Genomic DNA, 23,078 nt, shown 5'->3' with positions numbered 1-23,078 from the left:
TGGGAGATGAGGACTAGAACTGATGATTAAAATGAGATCTTAGGATTACAGATTGATTTTATTTTTGTATCCCTGTCTTATCCCTGATTATTGTGGATTGTGCGATAGAAATATGATTGTTGTAATTATGTTTTATTAGAATTTTTGTAATACTGAAAGCTGCACATAACTCAGATTTTTCAAAGTATTCATGTCATTCTATTCATTAAGGTATTATGAGTAAAATAAAATCCTTAAGGATTGCTTTATTTTTTGGAACAACATCCCATCGTAGGTACCTAATACAGCTTTTCCATGTCTGGGTTTCCATGGCAGAGCCTCCTTTCTCCCCCCCAGTAGGGAAGACTTAGTAATAGCAGGATGCCCTCATGCCCTGCATTGACAGGTGGCAGGATGAACAGGGACCTTTATTCCAGTTATAGTCAGTAATCACATCTCCTGCTGAATTGAGACAGAAATGTTAAGGGTCATTTCTTCATTTTTATGTCTCTTACTGACATAGAAAAGTAAAACAAAAATATGCATATGAATTCTTGAAACCTATGATACCTTGGAAGAACATGGAATGTAGCATGAAATCGAGGTTGACATCTCCCTTTTTGCATTTGCCAGCCCTTTACCTGTACTTTGCCAGAAAGTAAGTTTCTGGTTCCCAGATAATATGAAATATTACCTGGGAGACATATACATTCTAATTTTAACAGTCATTTTTGTTATGTAAAGTTTGTCACCATGGGAAGTATAATAGTAACGTTTGTGGTTCCACATATGAAAAAAATTAATCTTAAAGTTTAGTAATAACCACATTTAATGGTGCATGTCTATTTTTTACTATGCACAAAGGGATTTTTCTGTCTGCCAAGTCTAATGTGCAGTGCTAATTAAAGTGCTAAATATTTGTCAGAATTACTGAATTTGATAGAGAAAGATTTTTTTAATCATAAAGTTTGCTATTTCCAAAAAGAAAACCTTGCCTAACAAAATCTTTAAAATGTCATCAGTGAGTAGCCTTTAAAAAATGTTGTCAAAGGTCACTGATACTTGGATGATTAAATAAATCAGGGATGACAAAATCCTTAGTGCTGAGGCTGACTTAAAAGAGAATGAAATAATACAACATGAAATGCATGCTTTCATGTTCTTTCAATATTCCTTTCAATATAAGACATAGAAATAGAGCACTTACAAAAGCATTGTCTTCTCTATATTAACATTCTGGCATATATTTGTAATGTGAATGAAAGTAAAGCAAGAATAATTGCATTAAATATGCAGAAAGATAGTTTTACTAATAGTGTAATCAAAACTTAATGTGAGCAGTTTTATCACTATGAAGGTTTTAAAGAAAATTATGAGTCAATGTAACAGTGTTTATGAATACATTACATTTTGAATTCTGGACGTAATTGTATTTTTCCTTTGCCTAGTAATAACATTTTTAAAGGAAAAGTCCAAAAACACATTTTAGGAGCCCAACAGAGAATAATCAGTTATTTTTTAAAACCATAGAAAGTTTTTATGTATTTTAACATTCAGTACTCCATAAGCATTCATTTCGCTAAGGCAAAGAGGTTTTCTCCCCCCTCTTTGAATAGACTGCCATGGTATCTTCAGCAAATCACTGTCATTAAAATTTAGTGAGATTAGAGGTCTTGATTTTTTTTTCAGAGCGCAAAGATTATGCTTATTCTTAATGGAATTTTTGTCATTGTTCTCAAATATATTGCTCAGAAGACTCAAGGCTTTTAAATTAGGGATGTGCAAAACAAACTTTATTATTTGTCCCAAGAACTGTAATCTTGATCTGAAACAGCTGCTCTAATGGTGTCACAGGTCCCTGGAGAAAAAGTGGCAGTCACACTGAAGGGTGACCTGGTCTAGGGGAGGTTTTGAAATGCATAAATTAGGCTTAGGAGGAGCTAAGGTGGGAGGATTACATTCCCAGTTGGGAAGTACATTGCAGACCCATTACATTCCCCCCAAGTTACCTAGGACCCCTCTCCCCTTCCTAGTAATAGTCAGATCAAGGACAATTTGTGTAATTTGTCTTTAGTATTTATTTTATGCAACATCTATCTTTTTTCTTCTGTCTGTCTGTCCCCAACCCTGCCCCTCACCCTTCCACTTCCTCTCTCTGTAGGTTTTAATGAAAGATATTGCCACTCCCATACCAGCAGAAGAGGTGAAGAAAGTGGTCAGAAAATGTCTCGAGAAAGCTGCCTTGATCAATTACACTAGACTCACAGAATATGCCAAAATAGAAGGTCAGTGCAGTGAGCAATTGTCGAAGTGGCAGTGAGAGCCAACAATGCCTATTAACTGAATTTTCTATGAGAAGTCCTTTCCTTTCCTGAACAATCCTGTGCCATGGCAAAGGGAAATGTCTCATTAAAATCTCAGCTGGTGAACTGAAGAGCTTTTTCCTATTCATTGCTTTAATATGCCTCCTGGGACTCTGCTTGAATGAAAGACCCAGGATTCGTGCTTAAGTTGTCCTTTGTTCTTATTTTGAGTTTTCAAAAAACCAAAAGGTGTTTTCATGGGTTGTGTTTTTTGGCAGTACTGTAAGTATGTCTAACATTTGAACTATAGGCAGCAAAATCTTTCCTGATCAGTAACAGTGTAGTATTATGTAATTTTATTTTCTGTTCTGCAGTATCACTCAAAAAAGGAAGAAACTTGTTGATTATTGAGGGCTGAAATAAACTCATAGAACTTCCTTTGGTTTTTAATTGCTTGCAATGTATTGATGCATTTGAAAGATTAGATCTCTTGAGAGAACTGTGCTATTTTTTTTCTTTCTTCAGGCTTTATTCATTTAAGGATACTAATTTTTTAAATATTTAGAAATAAGTAGATTGGAATTTGTGGCAAAGTCACAAAATCAACTTTTATTCAACAGTTTTATTCAACAACATTAATTTATATAATTGAAAGTAACGGAAAGGCCTCAGATTTTTTGCTCAAATTGTCATAAAACTGACTTACATAATAATACATGAAGGATTAACTAATAGAGGGAAAAAATGCAGTTAATGTTAAATACTTATCTGAAAATAAAAGTTTCTTACCTGAAAATAAAAGTAAGTCATCCTTTATAAAATTTTAGTAACTTTTTATATAAAATGGTACTTAAGGAATCATGAATTTATGAAGTAGTTGATATTAGAATAGTTTTAGCAAAATTCAGGTAGGGAAAAGGATTGATGATAATTGTTTGTGTTATTATTCCTTTCTTCTCTCCAAATCTGGTCAAGCTTTCTAACAAGCGTACGATAACCAACCTCCTGAGTGATTAACAAAAAAGCCATCTCATCACCATAGCAACCAATATTATATCACGAGAGTAACAACATGAAACCTCCTTAGTTACCATTTTAACTTCATTAATTATGATATCATGTTGTGTTAAAGCAAAAGCAATGAATATTTGATCATTCGAGGAAAGTGGAAGATAAACAAATTGGGTTTCAGTCTTAAATACTCTTCCAAATAATTTTCATGTTTTGCGAGTATTGAGTATTCTGATACAGATTGGAAGAAGTGATATTAAAATAGACATATTAAAGCCTTTCAAATCTGGCAAAGATGAAAGTTGTGGGGAACTTGAATAAACACTGTATTGTTTTATGTAAATGTTATGTACTCTACCCAAAAAAACCTGTAAGAATCATTTTGCTCTTAACTGAGTTAATATTTTTGACTATTACCTTGTCCAAGGATACAGAAAAGATATATGCAGTACACTTTGTATTTTATAGCCATAGAATCCATTTTAAATGGATAAAGAAACTGTTTTTTTTTTTTTTTTTTTTGGGACACAAAAAACAAGTCTGTGTTATATAAAAGCCTATGGTAGGGCCCAATGGACAGTGAGCAGGAAACTCTCCTACCTTTTCCCTTTTTGAAGTCACTTCTCTCTTATCTCTGGTCTAATGGAAGAATATTCTGGAAAATGGATCCTAGCAACCCACTCTGGTAGGAATGCTGAGCAGTCTTCTTTAAAAAGTAGCAACAACAAAATGCTTGCTCATTAGGTGAGAAAAACTTCTATGTTTTTCATCATCTCCCTCTCCCCCTGCTTTCTTCTTAAAAAAAAAAAATCCTCAGGACCAGACTAAGAACCAAATCAAACCTAAGTTAGAAAGAAGTGGCCTTTTACATTATATGAGCAACAAGGGTAGTTTGCTTTTCTCCTAAATTCTCTTTTCTTATGTTTTAGGCCCAGCAGAAAAGGAAACAGGTAATTAATATTTCTGCATGCACAAGCCATTATTTCTTATGTGGTGGTGTGATGTTTTTTAAAGCACTTTGTTGAGACATGATTGACAGGCAAGCTGTACATATTTAATGTATACAACTTGATGAATTTGGAGGTAAACAGCTGTGAAATGATCATTACAACCTATACCATAAACCTGTTCATCACCTACAAAAGTTTCCTCCTGCCCTCTTTATTTATTATTATTAATATTTTATGATAAAAATATTTAACACAAGAGCTATTCTCTTAGCAATTTCTTTAAGTGTACTATATTGTTAACTATAGGCATTCTGCTGTATAGTAGGTCCCTAGAACTTATATATCTTGAATAACTTAGACTTTGTGCCCTATGAATAATACCGCTTCGTGTTCTCTTCTCCCAGCCCCTGGCAGTCACTCACTGTTCTACTCTCTGCTATGAGTTTGACTCTTTTAGATTCCTCATATAAGTGGTATCCTGTATTATTATGTACTGTGATGGGGCTTATTTTACTACTAAGCCAGAAATTCCTTTTTTAAGACTGAATAATATTCTATTATATGTATATACTGCATTTTCTTCATCCATTCATCTCTCAATGAACATTTAGGTTACTTTCAATGAATAATGCTGCAATGAACATGGGAGAGCAGATGTCTCTTTGAGATCCTGATTTCAATTTTTTTGGTTGTATACCCAGAAGCGAGATTGCTGAATCCTTTGGAGTTCCATACTTTATTTTTACAGAAACCTCCATACTATTTTCCATAGTGACTGCACCTAATTACATTTCTACCAATAGTACACAAGAGTTCTTTTTTCTCCACATCCTTGCCAGTACTTGCTATCTCTTGTTTTGTTTGTTTGTTTGTTTGTTTAAAATAATAGTCATCCTAACAGGTTTGAGATGATATCTCATTGTGGTTTTGATTTGCATTTCCCTGAAGATTAGTGATGTTGAGCACCTTTTCATTTATGTGTTGGCCATTTATTTGTATGTCTTTTGAGCAATGTCTATTCAGTTTCTTGTTTCATCTTTAAGTTGGGCTATTTGAGTTTCTGCTATTGAGTTATAGGAGTTACTTAAATAGTTCAGATATGAACCCTTTCTCAATGTATGGTGTGCAAATATTGTCTCCCATTCTGTAGATTGCCTTTTCATTTTGTTGTTTCCATTGCTGTTGGTGGTGTGATGTTTTGTCATTGATGAATAGCTCTCTTTTTCTCAGGGCTTCTATTAGATCCTTTTGATTAGGAATACTGAAAATGCTTTGATTTTATCAGAATGATTGCTAATGCTCTGTAGGTAAAGTATAGGCCATTCATCTCTAAAAGTTCAGCAATATTTTTGATACAAATTTAAAGCAAAACACCTGAGGCTATATGAATGGTATGTATTATGTTTTAAGCATATCCACTAATCTTATTTGGAAGCTGTCACCGATATTTGAAGGGCTCTTACAACAAGAAAAGAGGACCATCTTCCTTTATCACTCTTGAAAATAACAGAATAAAAAGCATAAATGCTATTAAATAAAAAGTAAGCAGTTATTAACTTTGAAAGTTAATAACTTTGAAAGTTCGCAGGAATGAACAGAGGTTATGAAATCTCATCAGGAAATTGCTAGGAAAGAGTTCACAGAGTTGCTGATTTTTTAACGTTCTATTTTTTTTTTCTTGCATCCCTTATCACAATTACTCACTTAACTACGTGTGCCTGTTATTATCTGTTTTTCCTCTCTATCTTCTCTTCAGCCCCATGCAGGCAGGGTCCTTACTGACTTGTTCACTGTTGTATTCCCAGCACCCACCACTGTGCCTGCTGACACAAAATAGGCACTCTGAACTTTGGAGAGAGGTAGGAGATTAGTTAGTTACATCTGAAAACAAGGGAGCGAGAGACAGGTGGTGAAACTTCCTAATCCTAGTTTTCTCATTTTGGTCAAATTTTGTATGCAATGTTATAAGCAAGTTTGCTTGGGTTGTTTTTAACTGAAGTCTTCCATTAAGGACTCTATTTCTTTTTTTTTTTTTTTTTTCCTACCTTTTTCAATATTTGACCCCAGAAAGTGACAGGAACAAAACACTCAGAGCCACAAAGAGGAGAAAGAACACACCTACAATGATTGCTAAGTGCACTTTAGAGAAAAATGAATTAGAAAAAAGTATGGGACTGATTATCCCCTCTTATGACAGCACTTTGTAATAGCAACAATCCCATGCTCTTTAGCAAACTTTTTCAAAACCTCTTAAGGCATTTTTCTCCCCCACAACATTCCTGTTGTAAAAACAGCTTTCATCCTAGTTTACAAACAAGAAGTTCAGGGTTGGTCGTGGCTTTCCCACTGCCATGGAGTAAATAACTCAGCCAGCTGGGACTGGACTTAGGTGATCCTTAACCTCCAGAAGCTACGCTTCTTCCCCTGAGAGATATGAAAGGGTCAGAGTGCCCCTTTTTTAAGCCTGGGGCAGAGGCACTGTGTAGAGTTGCCTGATCTCCTTAAAGAGAGAACAAGAGGGACTTGTCCCCTGTATACCTTGCTTCCACCAAACAGAAACCTCCTCACAGTGACTTAGCAATCCATACCACTGGTCAGCCGTACAGGTCGGCAACTGTAGGAAACATACTTTTATTAAAATTAAATGCTTGTTTAGAAAAGAGAAAAAATCAGCCAGTCACAATGGCTCACGCCTGTGATTCCAGCAATTTGGGAAGCCAAGATGGGTGGATCAGTTGAGGTCAGGAGTTCAAGACCAACCTGACCAACATGGTGAAACCCTGTCTCTACTAAAAATACAAAATTACCTGGGAGTGGGGGTGCATGCCTGTAATCCCAGCTAATTGGGAGGCTGAGTCAGGAGAATCACTTGAACCTGGGAGGCAGAAATTGCAGTGAGCTGAGGTCATGCTATTGCACTCCAGTCTGGACAACAAGAGCGAAACTCCATATCAAAAAAAAAAAAAGAAAAGAAAAATCAATGTAGTTCATGTAATTTAAATTGATTGAAGGGAAAACTAAATTTAAGAATGTTCTGAATGTTCTGAAGTAACAGAAGAGAGGGGTATTTTAGAAATGTTTTGTATTCCAGGGAGGGCTTGGTGGCTCATGCCTGTGATCCCAAAACTTTGGGAGGCTGAGGCAGGAGGATGACTTGAGCCCAGGAGTTCAAGACCAGCCTGGGAAACATAGTGAGACCCCATCTCCACACACACACACACACACACACACACACACACACACACACAACTCAATTAGCCAAGTATAGTAGTGCATACCTGTAGTCCCAGCTACTCATAAGACTGAGGCAGGAGGACTGCTTGAACTCAGGAGTTTAAGGCTGTAGTGAGCCATGATTGTGCCACTGCAATCCAACGTGGGTGACAGAAGGAGACCCTGTCTCAAAAAAATAATAAAATAAAATATATATAAGTTATATTATGTTATTTGCATTTGGTAGCAAGTTAACCTAACAGGGTTACCTTGTAAGTGTTCTTGGTGGGGTGATGCTTTTAAAAGTGGGTAACAATGAAAATATCAATTGCATGTGAAAGAACTAAAGAACTCAAATGGCTTGATAAGACTTTGACACAGTAGTCTCTTGAGCATTCTAATAATTTTCCTTAGTTTATACCCTCTAGAAAAGAGTAAAGCTCTACCCAAAATTCATCATAATTTTGTCATCTACTGACTGCCTATGTGTCCCAGAGGTTTTCTTTTCTTTTTCTTTTTTTTTTTTTTTTTTTTTACAGTCTTGCCTTGTTGCCTAGGCTGGAGTGCACTGGTACGATCTCAGCTCACTGCAACCTCCACCTCCCGGGTTCAAGTGATTCTCCTGCCTCAACTTGGCGAGTAGCTGGGATTACAGGCATCTGCCACCACACCCAGCTAATTTTTTGTATTTTTAGTAGAGATGGGGGTTTCACCATGTTGGCCAGGCTGGTCTTGAACTCCTGATCTCAGGTGATCCACCCGCCTCGGCTTCCCAAAGTGCCGGGATTATAAGCATGAGCCACAGCACCTGGCCTGTCCCAAAGGCTTTCTATTTATACTGCTTCATTAGTTCCTTAAATAGCTCTACAAAATGGGTATTTTATGGAGAGTTCACTGAGACTTCTGAAAAAAAGCATTAACTTGCACAAGGTTCTGCTGTTGCCATTAAAACTGAACAGACATGAGACTAATACTCGCGTCTCTCAGATACCAGAACCCTCTTCACATTCTTTTCACTGGCTGCCATGCCTCCAAGACTGATTCAAAGTAATGGCATTTTATGATAAACACCTCAGCTGCATCACAAAAGCCAAGAATTAATATTAATAAAAGCCACTCTTTCCAAAAATAATGATAATTATTTAGTAAAAAGAGAAAATGCTTATATACCAGGCAATATTCTAAGAACTTTATATGTGATATATCAACTAATTTACTTCTTTGTTTCCCTCCCCAACCCCGCCCCCCCACCCCTGATGGAGTCTTGCTTCGTCATCAGTCTGGAGTGCAGTGGCGCGATCTCGGCCCACTGCAATATCTGCCTCCTGGGTAATTTTTGTATTTTTAGTAGATCTGGGGTTTCACCATGCTTGCCAGGCTGGTCTCAAACCCCTGACCTCGTGATCCACCCACCTCGGCCTCCCAAAGTTATAGGCAACTCATTTACTTCTTAAGACAATACTTTGCAATAAATAGTATCATTATTATTACTCCTTCTCAGAAAACTGAACCTGAGAGGTTATATAGTATGTCTACAGTCCCATAGCTAGTAAGTGGGAGGTTCAGAGTCCACTATCTGTCTATTGATCTCTTCTTACATGCCCCGCCCTTGAAGATCTTGTCTAGTTAAATTTGCACTCAGTTAAAATCTTTTTGTTTATTTTTACCCACATTCCTCATGATGTCAGGTGTCGAAAGTGATTAAAATGTGCAAAACTTACCCCCAGTCCAGATATTTATCCCCCTTTCCTGCTTTATTTTCTTTTACAGCACTTATTATAATCTAACACAATGTATAGTGCATTCATCCCACTTATTGTCCTAGAATGTTAGTTCCAGGAGGACAGAAGATTTTGCATTTTAACAACTTTTTATCCATAGTGCCAAGAGATGTGCCCAGCACATATTTGGTACTCAGTAAATATGTATTGGAATAAACAAATGAATTTATCAGACTACATAGAGAAGAAAGAACATCCATAAACTGACAAGCTGGCTTCCAAAAAGTCATTCAAACCAATTACTGAATAATTAAAATTTAGGGCAAAAACTAACCACTGAAATAACAGGATTGGAAAAATTAAGCCGTAATTTCATGCCCTTATCACATCAGGAAGAAGTGAGGGAAGCGCTAATGCTGGATCAGAGAAGCCAGAGGTTATAGATAGCAGTTACATTAACAATGTCCAGTAATCTAGCCTGTTTTGATTGTTTTTGTAATTCAGTGTACTGCTTAATTGTGACTCATAGTTCTCTTCCATCATCATAGTTCTCTTCCATTGGGAATTCTTCCAATTCTCCATTGGCAGCACAAATTTGCAGAATAAAGGGATCTTCAAAATTCATAGTGGGTTAAATAAAACAAAGGACTTCCCTCTAAATATCTTCTTTCTTTCTTGGAAATTATTTGCATGTTTCATAGAAACAGTTATTTTGAAAACTGAACATTTCTAGAAAGCAGCTCTTTTTAATCTTGGGGTTATAAAATGCTACCATTTCATTGAATTGCCTCTTTTGAGTTAAGAAATCTTTGACTTTCCCTGTTAAAAAATCAACTAGTTTTCTCCTTTGCTTTAATTTTATTACTAACCTACTAGCTAAATAATAGTGAGATCTTTTTTTTTTTCTTATAATCTGGCATGCAAAGATGACACTGAAACATCATGTTCCTAATTGTTTTTTAAATCATGTGCCTTGTTGATGCAAATTAGATATTATTTTAAAAGAATAATCAATTTGTTCTTTAGTTCAAAGACTTTCTTACAGACAAGAGCGCAGTCATAAATATGATAACAGTTCCTGCTGTTTCCTGAAAATTATATAGCATATTGTGATTTAAGATATAAAAGGGGAGACTGTTCCTTAGGACTTGCCTGGACATGAGATCTTTTGCATAGACTTGGTACCTAGGCTTATGGCGAACCTAGAAATGTGGAGGTGCCCTGAACAAAAGGTAGCATGGAATGAATAAGCAAAGTCTTTGGGAGGTGAGAATTTTTCTTGGTCCTCTAGTTGCCAGGTTCCCAGGTTTAACGCCCGTGTTCTTAGTTTCAGAGCCTCAGTTGAATGGGGTAGAGATGCTTTACCAGAGGCCCAGAGTGCCTACTGTCTTTGAGAAGAGAAGTTCTACTGTGGCAGTCCTTACGTCATTAGGATGTGTGTGTCATCTGGGTGGCGTTGTAATTTAACACTCCATTGTACACGATAGCAATAAATAATAAAATATGTTCTGCTTAAGAATGTTTGTGTCTAGAGGCCATGTGTTTATAAAAAAACTGCACAGTTTGTGGAAATTTTTTGTTAGTGGCGAATAATTTTTACTAATATTTCTAAGATGATATAACAGTTTTCTCTCATAAGAGTTTTATGTGGCTCCTTAGGAAGTTAATTTGAATTTTGGGTATTGTCTGTCTCCATGAACTGAAGTTTCTAAAACCTAAATAATAGACCTGAAATTTCATGTTCCCATAGGCACCGACAATGGCAAAAGGTAATTTGTATCTTAAACTGAATCCTCACCCTAAAAATAATTGAACAGGTAATTAAAGAATTTCCATTCAGCTTTTTGGACAGTGTGGCTTGGATAATGAGAACTTGGCCTGAAAGTAAAACCTCTGTGACCATTTCTGCTTCTAAGTCACCTGCTGATTAGGGACAAATTGTTAGATACAAATTGTTTGCTTTAAAACAAAGACAATAACTTGTTGTCTTTTTCTTTAGAATATGTAGGAAATTATAAATTTGTTCAAGGTTTTAGTTTATAAAGCAATACATATATGAATTGTAAAAACTCATTGCTTGAGCTATACTGATCTAGTATGTGTGATCACCTGGATAGGGACCAAATTGAAACTTAGTTTTGTGATATATATTAAAAGAAAAAAAACTGTGTGTGTGCATGATTTTTCAACTTCATATATTATTTGGAAAATATTGGTTTTCTGAGTTATCCCTATATTAGCAAGTATTATATAGTATCAAAAATATCACCACTTTTAATATCACCCTTCTCATCAGAAACATCTTAAAGTATGGAGAAGCTATCAAGTTTATAACAGATACAAGTTTTCTAAAATTCTCATTTTCCTTGAAGACTGTAATAATAGCATTGTGGTAACAAACACTGGTTGTTTTTCTTAAAGTGAAATGTTTACCTTATTCATTATTTTTTTTTTTCAGAAAATGTCTGCCAAATATCCAACTCTGAATAACTGTAGGTTGTCAGTACTCTTTTCAACCAAAAATGATTCTGTAAGTGGGGGGAGGAGAGAGGGAAGCAGTCAGTTTAGCCCTGCATGCAAATGGTCACACAAATACTTTTCCTTGAGACAGTCATTCTTTGTACTTCAATATGCAAAAGTGCTTTAGGCAAACTTCCCATTTTGTCACTCATACTATTTAAAAATGTATACTCTGCCAGGCGCAGTGGCTCACGCCTGTAATCCCAGCACTTTGGGAGGCCGAGGTGGGTGGATCACCCGAGGTCAGGAATTCAAGGCCTGACCAACATGGAGAAACCCTGTCTCTACTAAAAAAATATAAACTTAGCCAGGCATGGTGGTGCATAGCTGTAGTCCCAGCTACTCCGGAGGCTGAAGCAGGAGTATCGCTTGAATCCGGGAGGCAGAGGTTGCAGTGAGCCATGATTGCACCACTGTACTCCAGCCTGGGCAACAAGAGCAAAACTCCATCTCAAACAAAAAATACACACACACACACACACACACACACACACACATATATATACACATACACTCAAGGGCAGAGGTTTAGTCAAAGTAATACTTTTACTGTTTCATCAGGTACAGCTTTATATGATACTGGCTTTTTCTTTTACTTGAGAGCAGGGTGTTAAAGAATACAATGACAATTACAATTTGCAACCACAGCTTTGATTCATGCTAAGGCAACAGTGATTTCTACGTACTATTGCTTTTGTACCATTAGTGTAAATGTCAACAGGATATAACAGGCAAAAGTATTTAGTATTATTTATGAAAGTAATTTTGATCTTGCAGATCCCTGAAAGGTTTTAGGTGGTCTTCCCAGTGGTCCATGGGCCCCACACTGAGAACCACTGCTCCACTCCATCAATCAACTAGCTAAAAGATATTAACAAAAATGAGGTAACTTTCACAGTAACAACCAAACTGTAAGGTATCCAGGAATTAGCTTTGACAAAAACATGCAAAACCTTGTAGACCTCTATGAAGAAAATTTTGAAACTCACAAGTCATAGAAAGTAATCTAGATAGAGATAGAGCTATATTCCATGACCTAGGAGGGACAACTTAATAATATAAGATATAAATTCTGCCCCCAAATTAATCTATAAATTCATTGCAGTATCTATCTAAATTCCAGTTTTTTAAAGAACTTGATAAATTGACCTTAACATTTATTTTATTTTATTTTATTTTATTTTATTTTATTTTATTTTATTTTTGAGACAGAGTCTCACTCTGTCGCCCAGGCTGGAGTGCAGTGGTGCGATCTCAGCTCACTGCAAGCTCTGCCTCCCGGGTTCATGCCATTCTCCTGCCTCAGCCTCCCGAGTAGCTGGGACTACAGGCGCCCGCCACCACACCTGGCTAATTTTTTGTATTTTTAGTAGAGACGGGGTTTCACCGTGTTAGCCAAGATGGTCTCAATCTCCTAACCTCATGATCCGCCTGCCTCGGCCTCCCAAAGTGCTGGGATTACAGGCTTGAGCCACTGCGCCCGGCTACCTTAACATTTAAATAAAGTATACTGAATAACTAAATCAACTTAGAAAAAGTATTATATAAGATAAATTACAAAGCCATTACCAAAGCCCATGATCCAGCAGACAGAATAGAAGCATAGGGTCAGATCCATGTATAAATGAGAGCCTGATACACTTCATCTATAGCAAAGATGGGAGACAAATCTTCCCATGTTAAAGGATACACTGTTTGGGAGGTGTTATTTGAAAGATGGGTTTATTTAATGGATACAGATGAACTCAATTCCTCTCTAATAGAAACTTGGTCTCCAGAGAGATTATAGATCTAAATGCAATGAAGAAAATACTACTATAAATTTAGTGTTTCTCTTTATTGTAAATTATCACCAATGGTTATTTTCACTTTTTCACTTCTTAGATGATTTTCCAAGTTTGTCTAACATCTGAGTTAAAACAAAATTGTTTTAGCTTTCTTGTAAAACATAGCGTGCCCCCATTTTAGTTCATTTTCTACATAGAAATAAATAAAACACTTAGATAACAGATCAGAAATAGTTAATTAAATATATCCCAGATTCCCCAGGATCTGGAAAAATTATGTACTTCAAAATACTTCTGTCTGGTGGATATGTGTCTCTAAAAAAAGAAAAGAAAAGAAAAAAAGTTAAAACACACACACACACAGACAAACAGAGCATTTATGTAATGTCGTCTTCAGTTTGTTCCTTACTCAGAATTATTTCCTTGGCCATGATCTGTAACACTCTGAACAGCTCTTGTTAGAATCTTTCCTCCTTCCTCTGAAGATGCATGGAAATCTCATTACAAGTGTTCAACACCTGTTTTCTAAAAGGTCTCAAGAAGGATGTCAGTTTGCTCAGCTCACTTGACAGTGTGTCATGTACTTGTTGTTTTTTACTTTTATATAGAATGGAATTCACAGATAAATGCAGTCTTGAAATAACAAGGCTTCTTCCTTTTGCAAGCAATTTTATAGAATTTGTCAATCTCCAAAGACTGAATTTGAAAGCAACTAACTGGCGACCTCTCATTTACTTACTAACAGGTGCCAACAGGTACACCAAGAGACATAGCAGCATGGCTCTCATGGCACCTTGTTAATCTGAGTAGGTTACATGTATGAAAAAGTCTTTTCCAATTGTACAAAACTAGAGTGATGCAAACTGACAGGTTTCTACCTCTTTATTTATCAACAGGGTTTGTAAGTACCCAAAGACTGCACAGATGAACTAGTTTGGCAAATTAAGAAGGGTTCATTACTTGTAGGCCATAGCTAAGTGACCATATAGTTTCAAGCAATAAATTAAAAGGCCTAATTGAAGCTTTTTAAAAGACACACACACATTAATATTTTAATCTCAAAGAGGAGCCCTTTAAAATATCGATGAGGCATCAATGCATGCACACACATTCACAGTGATTGGCAAATTTGTGATGTTGTAGCTGTAGAAATATTCAAGGTGGCACTAAGCCCAACACTACTCTGTAAACCTGGTCTTTTACACTTGCCAATTGGGAGACTTTCTCTAAATCTTAGCATGCCCTGGAAGACCTTGATTATGTATCAAAGGAAACAAAGACATACATACAGACATCGAGATTTTTTTGACATCACTCAAGGCTGCAAATCTTTTCAAATGTTATATTTCATATTGTGGTTACTGCCTCCAAATATCTTCTCTTTCCTTCTCCTTCAGCTTGCCTTGCAGCTGGCAAGCCTCTGGAGTCCCTGTCCCCTGCCATTGCCCACTGAACAGACCATCTTCATCTTCATGCCTTGCTGTGCCCTGCCTTGCCTGTATCCCCATTGTTCACAAGCAAACATTCTCCTTGAGTATGGAAAAAAGAGTTAAAGCAAGGGTCAGGCAGGAAGTGAGAGTGGAGGCGTGTTTGTGCTCCTTTTATGAATAAAACAAATGACATGGAAAGTATGTATTAAGTAAGTGCAATTAAAAAACAGGAAGGAATAGGCATGCTATTAAAGATGCTGTAGACTTTACGTTATTCAGTATTTGATTTTCAGTTTCTGAATTTGAATAACGTTTAGAAAAAAATGTATACAATGTGTGTATAAAGAACAACATACCAGGGAGGGGACTATTCATCAGTTTCAGCTGTTGAATGTGTATGTGTGTATATACACGTATATTGTGTATATGACATGACTAAAGAACAGTCTTTTTTGAGACAGGGTCTCACTCTGTCACCCAGGCTGGAGTGCACTGGTGCAATCATGGCTCACTGTAGCCTCCGCCTCCCAGGTAGGCTCAAACAATCCTCCGCCCTCAGCCTCCTGAGTAGCTGGGACCGCAGGCATGCACTACCATGCCTGGATATTTTTTTATTATTATTTCTGGTAGAGATAAGGTTTCGCCACATTGCCTAGGCTGGTCTCGAACTCCTGAACTCAAACAATCCACCCACCTCGGCCTCCCAACATGCAGGGATTACAGGCGTGAGTCATGGCACCCAGCCAAGATCAATCTTTTAAAAAACATATGGCTGAGTACAGTGGCTTATGAATGTAATCCCAACACTTTGGGAGGCTGATACAGATGAATCACTTGAGCTTAGGAATTCAAGATGAGCCTGGGAAACAAAGTGAGACCCCCTCTGTATAAAAAGAAATTTAATTAGTTGTGCATGGTGGTGCACTCCTCCAACTACTTAGGAGGCTGAAGTGGGAGGATTGCTTGGGCCTGGGAGTTCAAGGCTGCAGTGAGACATGATCACGCCACTGCACCGCAGCCTGGGTGACAGAGCAAGACCCTGTCCAAAAAAATAGTTTTTTAAAAAAAGCTATGACACAATTAGCTGGCAAAATTACCACTGGAAAAATTTTATGCTATTGTTAAAATCCTATAACATAGTTATATCCAGAGCTATCCAGAGCAAACTAAGTAGAACAAACTAAGTAGACAGCATAGAAAACTTTCTTCTCCCTCAAACCTTCATAGTCTTTGCAGCCAGCAATACTGTAGACATATTCATCCCTGTGAGACCTTAGCTTTGCTTACTTCATAAACTTTGGGAGACCCGAGGTCTCAATGAAAAGACAACTGTCATAAAACTCAAATTGGGGTGAATGTGTTTCCCACCTGTTATAAATCATGTAAGAATACAAGCTTGTGACAAATGATGAACCAAATATTAATTTTTGCTTGTGGGTTCTAGTAATCTATTCTCTGTAATTCCATCACTATCATCTCTTACGTTAAGATCTTTTGGCCGGGCGCGGTGGCTCAAGCCTGTAATCCCAGCACTTTGGGAGGCCGAGACGGGCGGATCACGAGGTCAGGAGATCGAGACTATCCTGGCTAACACGGTGAAACCCCGTCTCTATTAAGAAATACAAAAAACTAGCTGGGCGAGGTGGCGGGCGCCTGTAGTCCCAGCTACTCGGGAGGCTGAGGCCGGAGAATGGCGTGAACCCGGGAGGCGGAGCTTGCAGTGAGCTGAGATCCGGCCACTGCACTCCAGCCTGGGCGACAGAGCGAGACTCCGTCTCAAAAAAAAAAAAAAAAAAAAAGATCTTTAGAGGAGATTATGCCTCAATATTCCACCCCAAAATAGTCTCACAGAGTCATTGACTTTTACCTCACATGTATCTGACATTTTATAGCTCACCATTCATGGGTCAGCACTTACTGTTGGCTTACGAGGACTGCAGTTTGGATTCAACCCAGCTGTCACTGGCCTTACAATTGTCATTGTAATCCCAGCACTTTGGGAGGCCGAGGTCAGGAATTCAAGGCCTGACCAGCATGGAGAAACCCTGTCTCTACTAAAAAAACACAAACTTAGCCAGGCATGGTGGTGCATAGCTGTAGTCCCAGCTACTCCGGAGGCTGAAGCAGGAGTATCGCAATACATCTTTCCATCCCCACTCCCCTTCCCCAGTAGGATCTTTTCTTAAATGTACGGTGGTATAATTAAAAATGAATTATTTCAATGAACCAAGGAGTGTTACAGAAAACCAAAAATGTTCCAGAGCGAAGAAAAATCAGAGCCAAGAACAATGCATTGAAATTCATCAGGAAACCTTGCTACTTTTGGCATATTTGTTTTAAATGTCACTATTTGAAATGTATTACAACAATCAGCAATTTGGTGTGAAGCTTGAAGGATGTAGAGCCATCTGTAATGCTTTGGAAATGTTACAAAATGAGTGAAAAAAAACATTTTAAGGAGGAATTCTCAAATATTCCCAATGTTTGGCTTTTTAATGGAGCTATTGATAACCTTGTTATCTAATAGAGTTATGACTATAGAATGCATTAAACTTCTTGGCCATAGCCAAATGGGTGAAACCAGAGATGGGATACACAGTGTACTTGATAAAAATGCTGTCTGTTTAAAGTGTTAGAGTAGCTATTATGTTCAAGTACAAAATTTTGATCCTCTCAATAAACTTAATCTAGGAAGAATAAATGTTTTAGAATGTTTTTAAATTTCACTAGGACACAGGGTACTTTCAGAGTTTGTACTTAAGATAGTGTCACATGTAATAGCTGATTTTGAAAGATTCACACATAATAAGTTCTGGGGTTGGTTCTGTGATTTTTTTTCTATTATTGCATACTTGTGTCTAAGGATGTGGAGTGAGGGCATTTGTATGTGATTTTTATTCAGAAAGTTGAAAATGAAAAAGTATTCGAGTCATCGTAGTAATATTATTTCTGTCTGTATGACATCAGAGGTAAGATTTTAATGTCATCTCAACCAACAACAAACTGTATAACCTCAGACACCTTTAACCTCTCCAAGACTGGAAATGGAGGATCATGATTATCTAATTTGCAGAATGCTTGTGAGGATTCAGAAGAGTATGTAGGATTTATTTTTTTCTGTATAGTTTAGTGATTTAAAATAAGTTAAATAGTCTAAACTGAAACAATATTGTGCATTGTAAAATGTGCAAACATGCAGAGTTAGGCAAAGATTCAAATAGTGCTAGTCCCTAGCACTAAAGTATGTAGGAGAAATAAATTCCTAATCTTTGATACATAAATAAATTTTATTTCCTTTCTCTTTTTTATGAAAAACATGTTATACACATATATGAGTACATTGAAATAATGCAATATAAAAGTGCAACATTTATGGGAGGTATAGATTGCCTCAGCTAGAAGGAATTTTAGAAATTATCTGGTTCCGTGATTCTTAGCATCTGTTTGGTTTATAGACAACTTTGAGAATCTGATGAAAGACATGGTGTTTCTCCCCCACCCCAAAAATGCTTCTACACACAAAAATTAGTACATAATTTAAGGGGTTCAAAAACCCTCTGACTCTCAAACTTAATACTCTTCATCTAAAAATGGAGAAATTAAGAAAGATAAGTGATATGCTGTTGAGGCTTAAAAGTTATTTTGAAGACATTTTTTGACAAAGATTTTGTTTCTGAAGACTTTTTCTTTAAGAATTTCAGAACTAAACACTTATCAGTTATTTGAGAAGTGTTCTCAGACTACAGCTTCATCTTATCGTGAGCATGCATTCTTATCCACCCTCGATGTGTTAGATACAGGTGAGCTCTTTGCAATCCCATGCAAAGTTAAAAATTTGGGGTATTGATTGAATTTTTTTAACATTCTTTTCTTCCCATAATTATTCTGCTGCATTCTCAGTAAACATTCATTAAATACCTGCCATAGTCCAAAGCCTGCACAAGATAACTGTATGAATGACACTCAGTTTCTGACTTTGATCTAGTACAGTTTAGCAACAGACTCATGAGCCTGTAATAGGGGAGCTCAAAGAGAGGAGCAACTCATTTAGCCCCAGAACTCTGAGAAGGTCCAATTTTAAGTAGCATTAAAGTAGAACCTTGAAGCAGAGTAGCAGTTTGTCAGCCAAAGATTCAGATAGCCTAACTCCGCATGTTTGCAGATTTTACAATGCACAATTTTTTTTGTTTACTTTAGAATATTTAACTTATTTTAAATCACACTTATGTGGCAATGTACTTAGTGCTAAAATATATGGGATGGTGCACTGAAGACCCATTGCCTAACTTCATCAACCGTGCATCATCATTCTCTGAGCCATAAGGTCTCTAAACATCAGAGTCATACTCCTCTCTGGCCTGCAAATTCTAACCACTCAACAGTGTCTCACAAATTATTCCTTTGGAGTGTCTATGCATCTTTCCCTTCTTTTCTATTCCTGGTATCATCTTTCCATAGTTCACTATTCTACTAAACCAGACCCTCAGGATCCATGTCACACACTTTCACCAATCCTTGTTGGACACAACCACCAAATGCATTTTTCCTAAAATTAATTTATTCTGAGGCCCTGCTAATAAACATTTGCCCTTGGTTATTCATAGGATATAGTCATCTCATCTACTTATTATTTTACTTAAAGTCTGCCATAATCACCCATCATTCTTAGCACATTCTTACTTCAGCCAGGCAAGTACAAGAGCCCACATCTTCAAGTCTCACCTTCACTGCTTTTTAGCTGTTGCATTTATCTCTTTGAGCATGTTTCCTTGTCTATGAGTTACATGAATAAAAAGCAAAGTTGCTAGGAAAATTTGTGGCTAACATGTGAGAAGTGCCTTGGCTTGTGCCTGACACATACTTGGCTCTCAAGAAAATGTAATGTTTCTTTTTTTTTTTTTTTTTTTTTTTTTTGAGAAAGAGTTTCCCTCTGTCACCCAGACTGGAGTGCAATGGTGCCATGTTGGCTCACTGCAACCTCCGCCTCCCTGGGTTCAAGCGATTCTCCTGCCTCAGCCTCCTGAGTTGCTGGGATTACAGGTACCTACTACCGTGCCCAGATAATTTTTGTATTTTTAGTAGAAATGGGGTTTCACCATGTTGGCCAGACTGGTTTCGAATTCCTGACCTCAGGTGATCCACCCGCCTGAAGCTGTAACATTTCTAACAGTTGTTATTATCACCTTCCTCCAAAATGCACCCCATCTGGGTCATACAATATTTCTTCTCTAAAAATCCCTCCTCCTCTTCCCCAGGTCATTTGTTATTTCTTTAAAACCATACTTCAGGCTTACCTTCCCCTGATGTCTCCCCTAGACCTGCATTTCAGCAGTCTTCCCTCATATTTCCTGCATCACCAATAGGTTTGCCTCATGTTGCTTCCAAACTTTTCCTAGGGGCCTTCTCTTCCTGACAAAACTAGAACAGCTAGAGCGGCCCCCAAATTAAGTAGGTTGTCATGCAAAGTCATGAGCCTCCTTGACTTCACGCTTGTTTGAGGATGTTGAAATGTTCATGAAACAGATGAAACGTTTGATCATTCATGTCTACGGATCTTTTCAGTAGTGATTTTCTGATTCTGAGTTGAGATTGGAAGTTTGTCTCATACTGCCTCGTACTTCCTACAGCCAACAGCATTGTAGGCACACTTGACTATTGGGTGTTTCACACTGATTTTTCTAAAGAATTGTAATTTTTTAACCTTGTCACAGAGGAGCAATGGCTTTCCATTCTGTAGGGGAATATAGTAGGAAGTACATATGGCTTAAGGATTGAGGGATGTGAACCCACATCAGTACATTGCACTGTGTCAGAGCTACATTGAATGTATAATGAATATTTAATGAATAAGCACCGATCATAAGCAGTGTTTCACTGCATCATTTTACATCCCTTGAGAATACGTTAGAACAGAGCAACTGAAAGGGTCTCCTCCAAATTTAAGGCTGAAGTTTTAGGAAGAAGTAAATCAAGGGAAAACTGTTGCAGGAAAAAAAAAATGGCCTTTATGTTCCCCAGAACAATCTCTTTTACTGAAAATTTGATTTTCTTTCCTCACAGTCTCCTTACTGGGCAAAGAGAAAGAGCCTATGAATCCCAGACAACATTTATCTTTAATGTCCTTATTGGGAACTGATCTTTACATTGTTTTGAAACAGTTTCATTACACAGGGCCTCTTTAATTTCTGCCAGCTTGCTGAATCTTAGAAAATAACTACTTTGCCTTCTCTGTGGCAGAATTTCAGGTAACTACATTTAATCTTATTGTGGTCTCCCCTTTTTATACCAGTTCAGCCTACTGCTGAAAGAACCTTCAGCTTCAAAGAACACTTCTGCCTTCCTTCCCAACAACCCCCTCAGTTAGAAGGTGGAGTGGGATGGTGGCTGGGAAATAGGGAGGAAATCAGTCAATTGCCAGCTGTCAGAGTTGTTGTAGGTGACTTTGTACTTCTTGAATTTAAGATCAACATGAACTATAGACATTTCAGGCTGGGAGTTTAAATAGCAACAAAAAAGCATGGGTTTTGCTAATGCCAGGAATGACTCATCTGGTGAGAATGGTATTGTACTGATAATACAATACAGAGAGAAAGAAAAGACTGTGGTATCTGCTCTCTTTGTGTTGCTGACCTTGAGGAGAATTATAACTTGTTTGTTGCAGAAGTTGAGCATCTAATGTGCTGATGCACCTGTTCTTATATATTAAATGGCAAAGCACTTGCAGTTCCCTGTCATTGCTTTGTGGGTGAAATATTTTCTGCAATCTGGTGAACTGTTTTTTTTTTTTTCCTAAATAATGTATTCATTTGTATTTCTTGTATTTCTTATTTCTTATTCTATTTCAACATTCTAGTCTCATCATTACGTCTTCAAAGATGTTTGGCTTTTTATTTTCAAGGTAACATGATTATGATTTTTTTTTCATATAGAGACCATGAGCCAAGCATCTCCTGCTAGAAAGCTGGAAGAGATTCTTCATCTGGCAGAGCTCTGCATAGAAGTCTTACAGCAGAATGAAGAGCATCACGCAGAGGTGACGACCTGTTTTCACTGTAGTATAAAGCTATATGTAAGGCTTCGCCATGGTGGTGGCTACACTGAATAAGTGGCCTGCCCATAGTCTTGATACATATCTGAATATTTAATGAATAAGCACCAATGATAAACAGTGTTTCACTGCATCATTGTACATCCCATTGCACATTCACATATGAAAACATATGTGAATTTTCTAGAAACCTAACTCCTATATATTATAAAACAATTGTGTGTGTATATAATTTCATTTTTATTCCTGACAACAAACACTGATGGGATCTGTGCCATGAGAACTTAGCTCATCAGTTATTGAAGAAGGGGGAAAGTTAATGACCACAAGAGAACTTACAATGGCCCTAAGGCAACTTTCAGAGCTATTCTGCAGGAAGAGATTTTTATTTCCCAAACCAAGGGGTAATTTCCACTGGTAAATTCCACTTTGCTTTTTTTTTTTTTTTTGGTTCTGTATTGGCTGTCTCATTGTTAATAGCAAGACTGCAGCATCAAAGGAAAGAAATCTCACTCTGTTTCTCTCATAATTCCATAAATAGTTTGCCTGCCTTTCATTGAGGGCAGTTAGTTAACATTGAATGCAGTTAGTTAACAGCAAGGGCTACAGAAAAGTCCTGTAATTAATCAACCTGCATTGCCTTCAGTCCGAATGTGTTACTGGTAAGAGTCAAAGATAGAACACAAACCCGTCTTACAGTGCTGCATCACGTGCTTTTCCCCCTATGCCATGATTGTTTTGGTTTAGAAATGTAAGTTAACGTGAAAGGGGAAATTCTGTGATACACTATAAAACAAAAATTTAGTAGAAGACATTCATAATTGTATGGTTGATAGCTCTAGGCTTTCACTTTTAATATGAAACTTTTCACTTTTTAAAATTAATTTTTCATCAAACCTGGATTGTTTATAATTTTTTAAAGTTCTAATTACATCTTAACATTCACTAAAGATCTGGAGTGGCTTTTCACCAGGCAAACTGCTTATTCTGAGACTTAAATTCTCACTCTTTCTAATAGCCATGAGTTTATTAACAAAAATGAAGGAATTTTCTGACTTTGAATTGGGCGGGGAGAATGTGTAGCATTAAATAAATATAATAAATGTCAGTGCCCTG

At 37.1% G+C, this 23,078-nt stretch overlaps 1 protein-coding gene across 8 annotated transcripts in view; it reads left to right on the top strand.

The window, feature by feature from the left end:
- Nucleotides 1-23,078, top strand: part of CADPS2 (calcium dependent secretion activator 2) — a 560,307-nt gene that overhangs the window by 441,584 nt on the left and 95,645 nt on the right. For 4 of the 8 annotated variants that reach the window (XM_073009305.1, XM_073009306.1, XM_073009309.1 and 1 more), the window contains exons 16-18: nucleotides 2,141-2,264; nucleotides 4,223-4,243; nucleotides 21,844-21,947. In XM_073009305.1, coding sequence (XP_072865406.1) covers nucleotides 2,141-2,264; nucleotides 4,223-4,243; nucleotides 21,844-21,947 — 249 coding nt within the window. The remainder of the gene's footprint in view (nucleotides 1-2,140; nucleotides 2,265-4,222; nucleotides 4,244-21,843; nucleotides 21,948-23,078) is intronic. The other 4 variants (XM_073009312.1, XM_073009307.1, XM_073009310.1 and 1 more) reach the window with 1 other exon arrangement.

The sequence above is a fragment of the Chlorocebus sabaeus genome, chromosome 21 (assembly GCF_047675955.1).
Source record: "Chlorocebus sabaeus isolate Y175 chromosome 21, mChlSab1.0.hap1, whole genome shotgun sequence".
In the NCBI taxonomy this organism is placed as follows: domain Eukaryota; kingdom Metazoa; phylum Chordata; class Mammalia; order Primates; family Cercopithecidae; genus Chlorocebus; species Chlorocebus sabaeus.
This window is presented reverse-complemented; position numbering and strand designations above follow the sequence as displayed.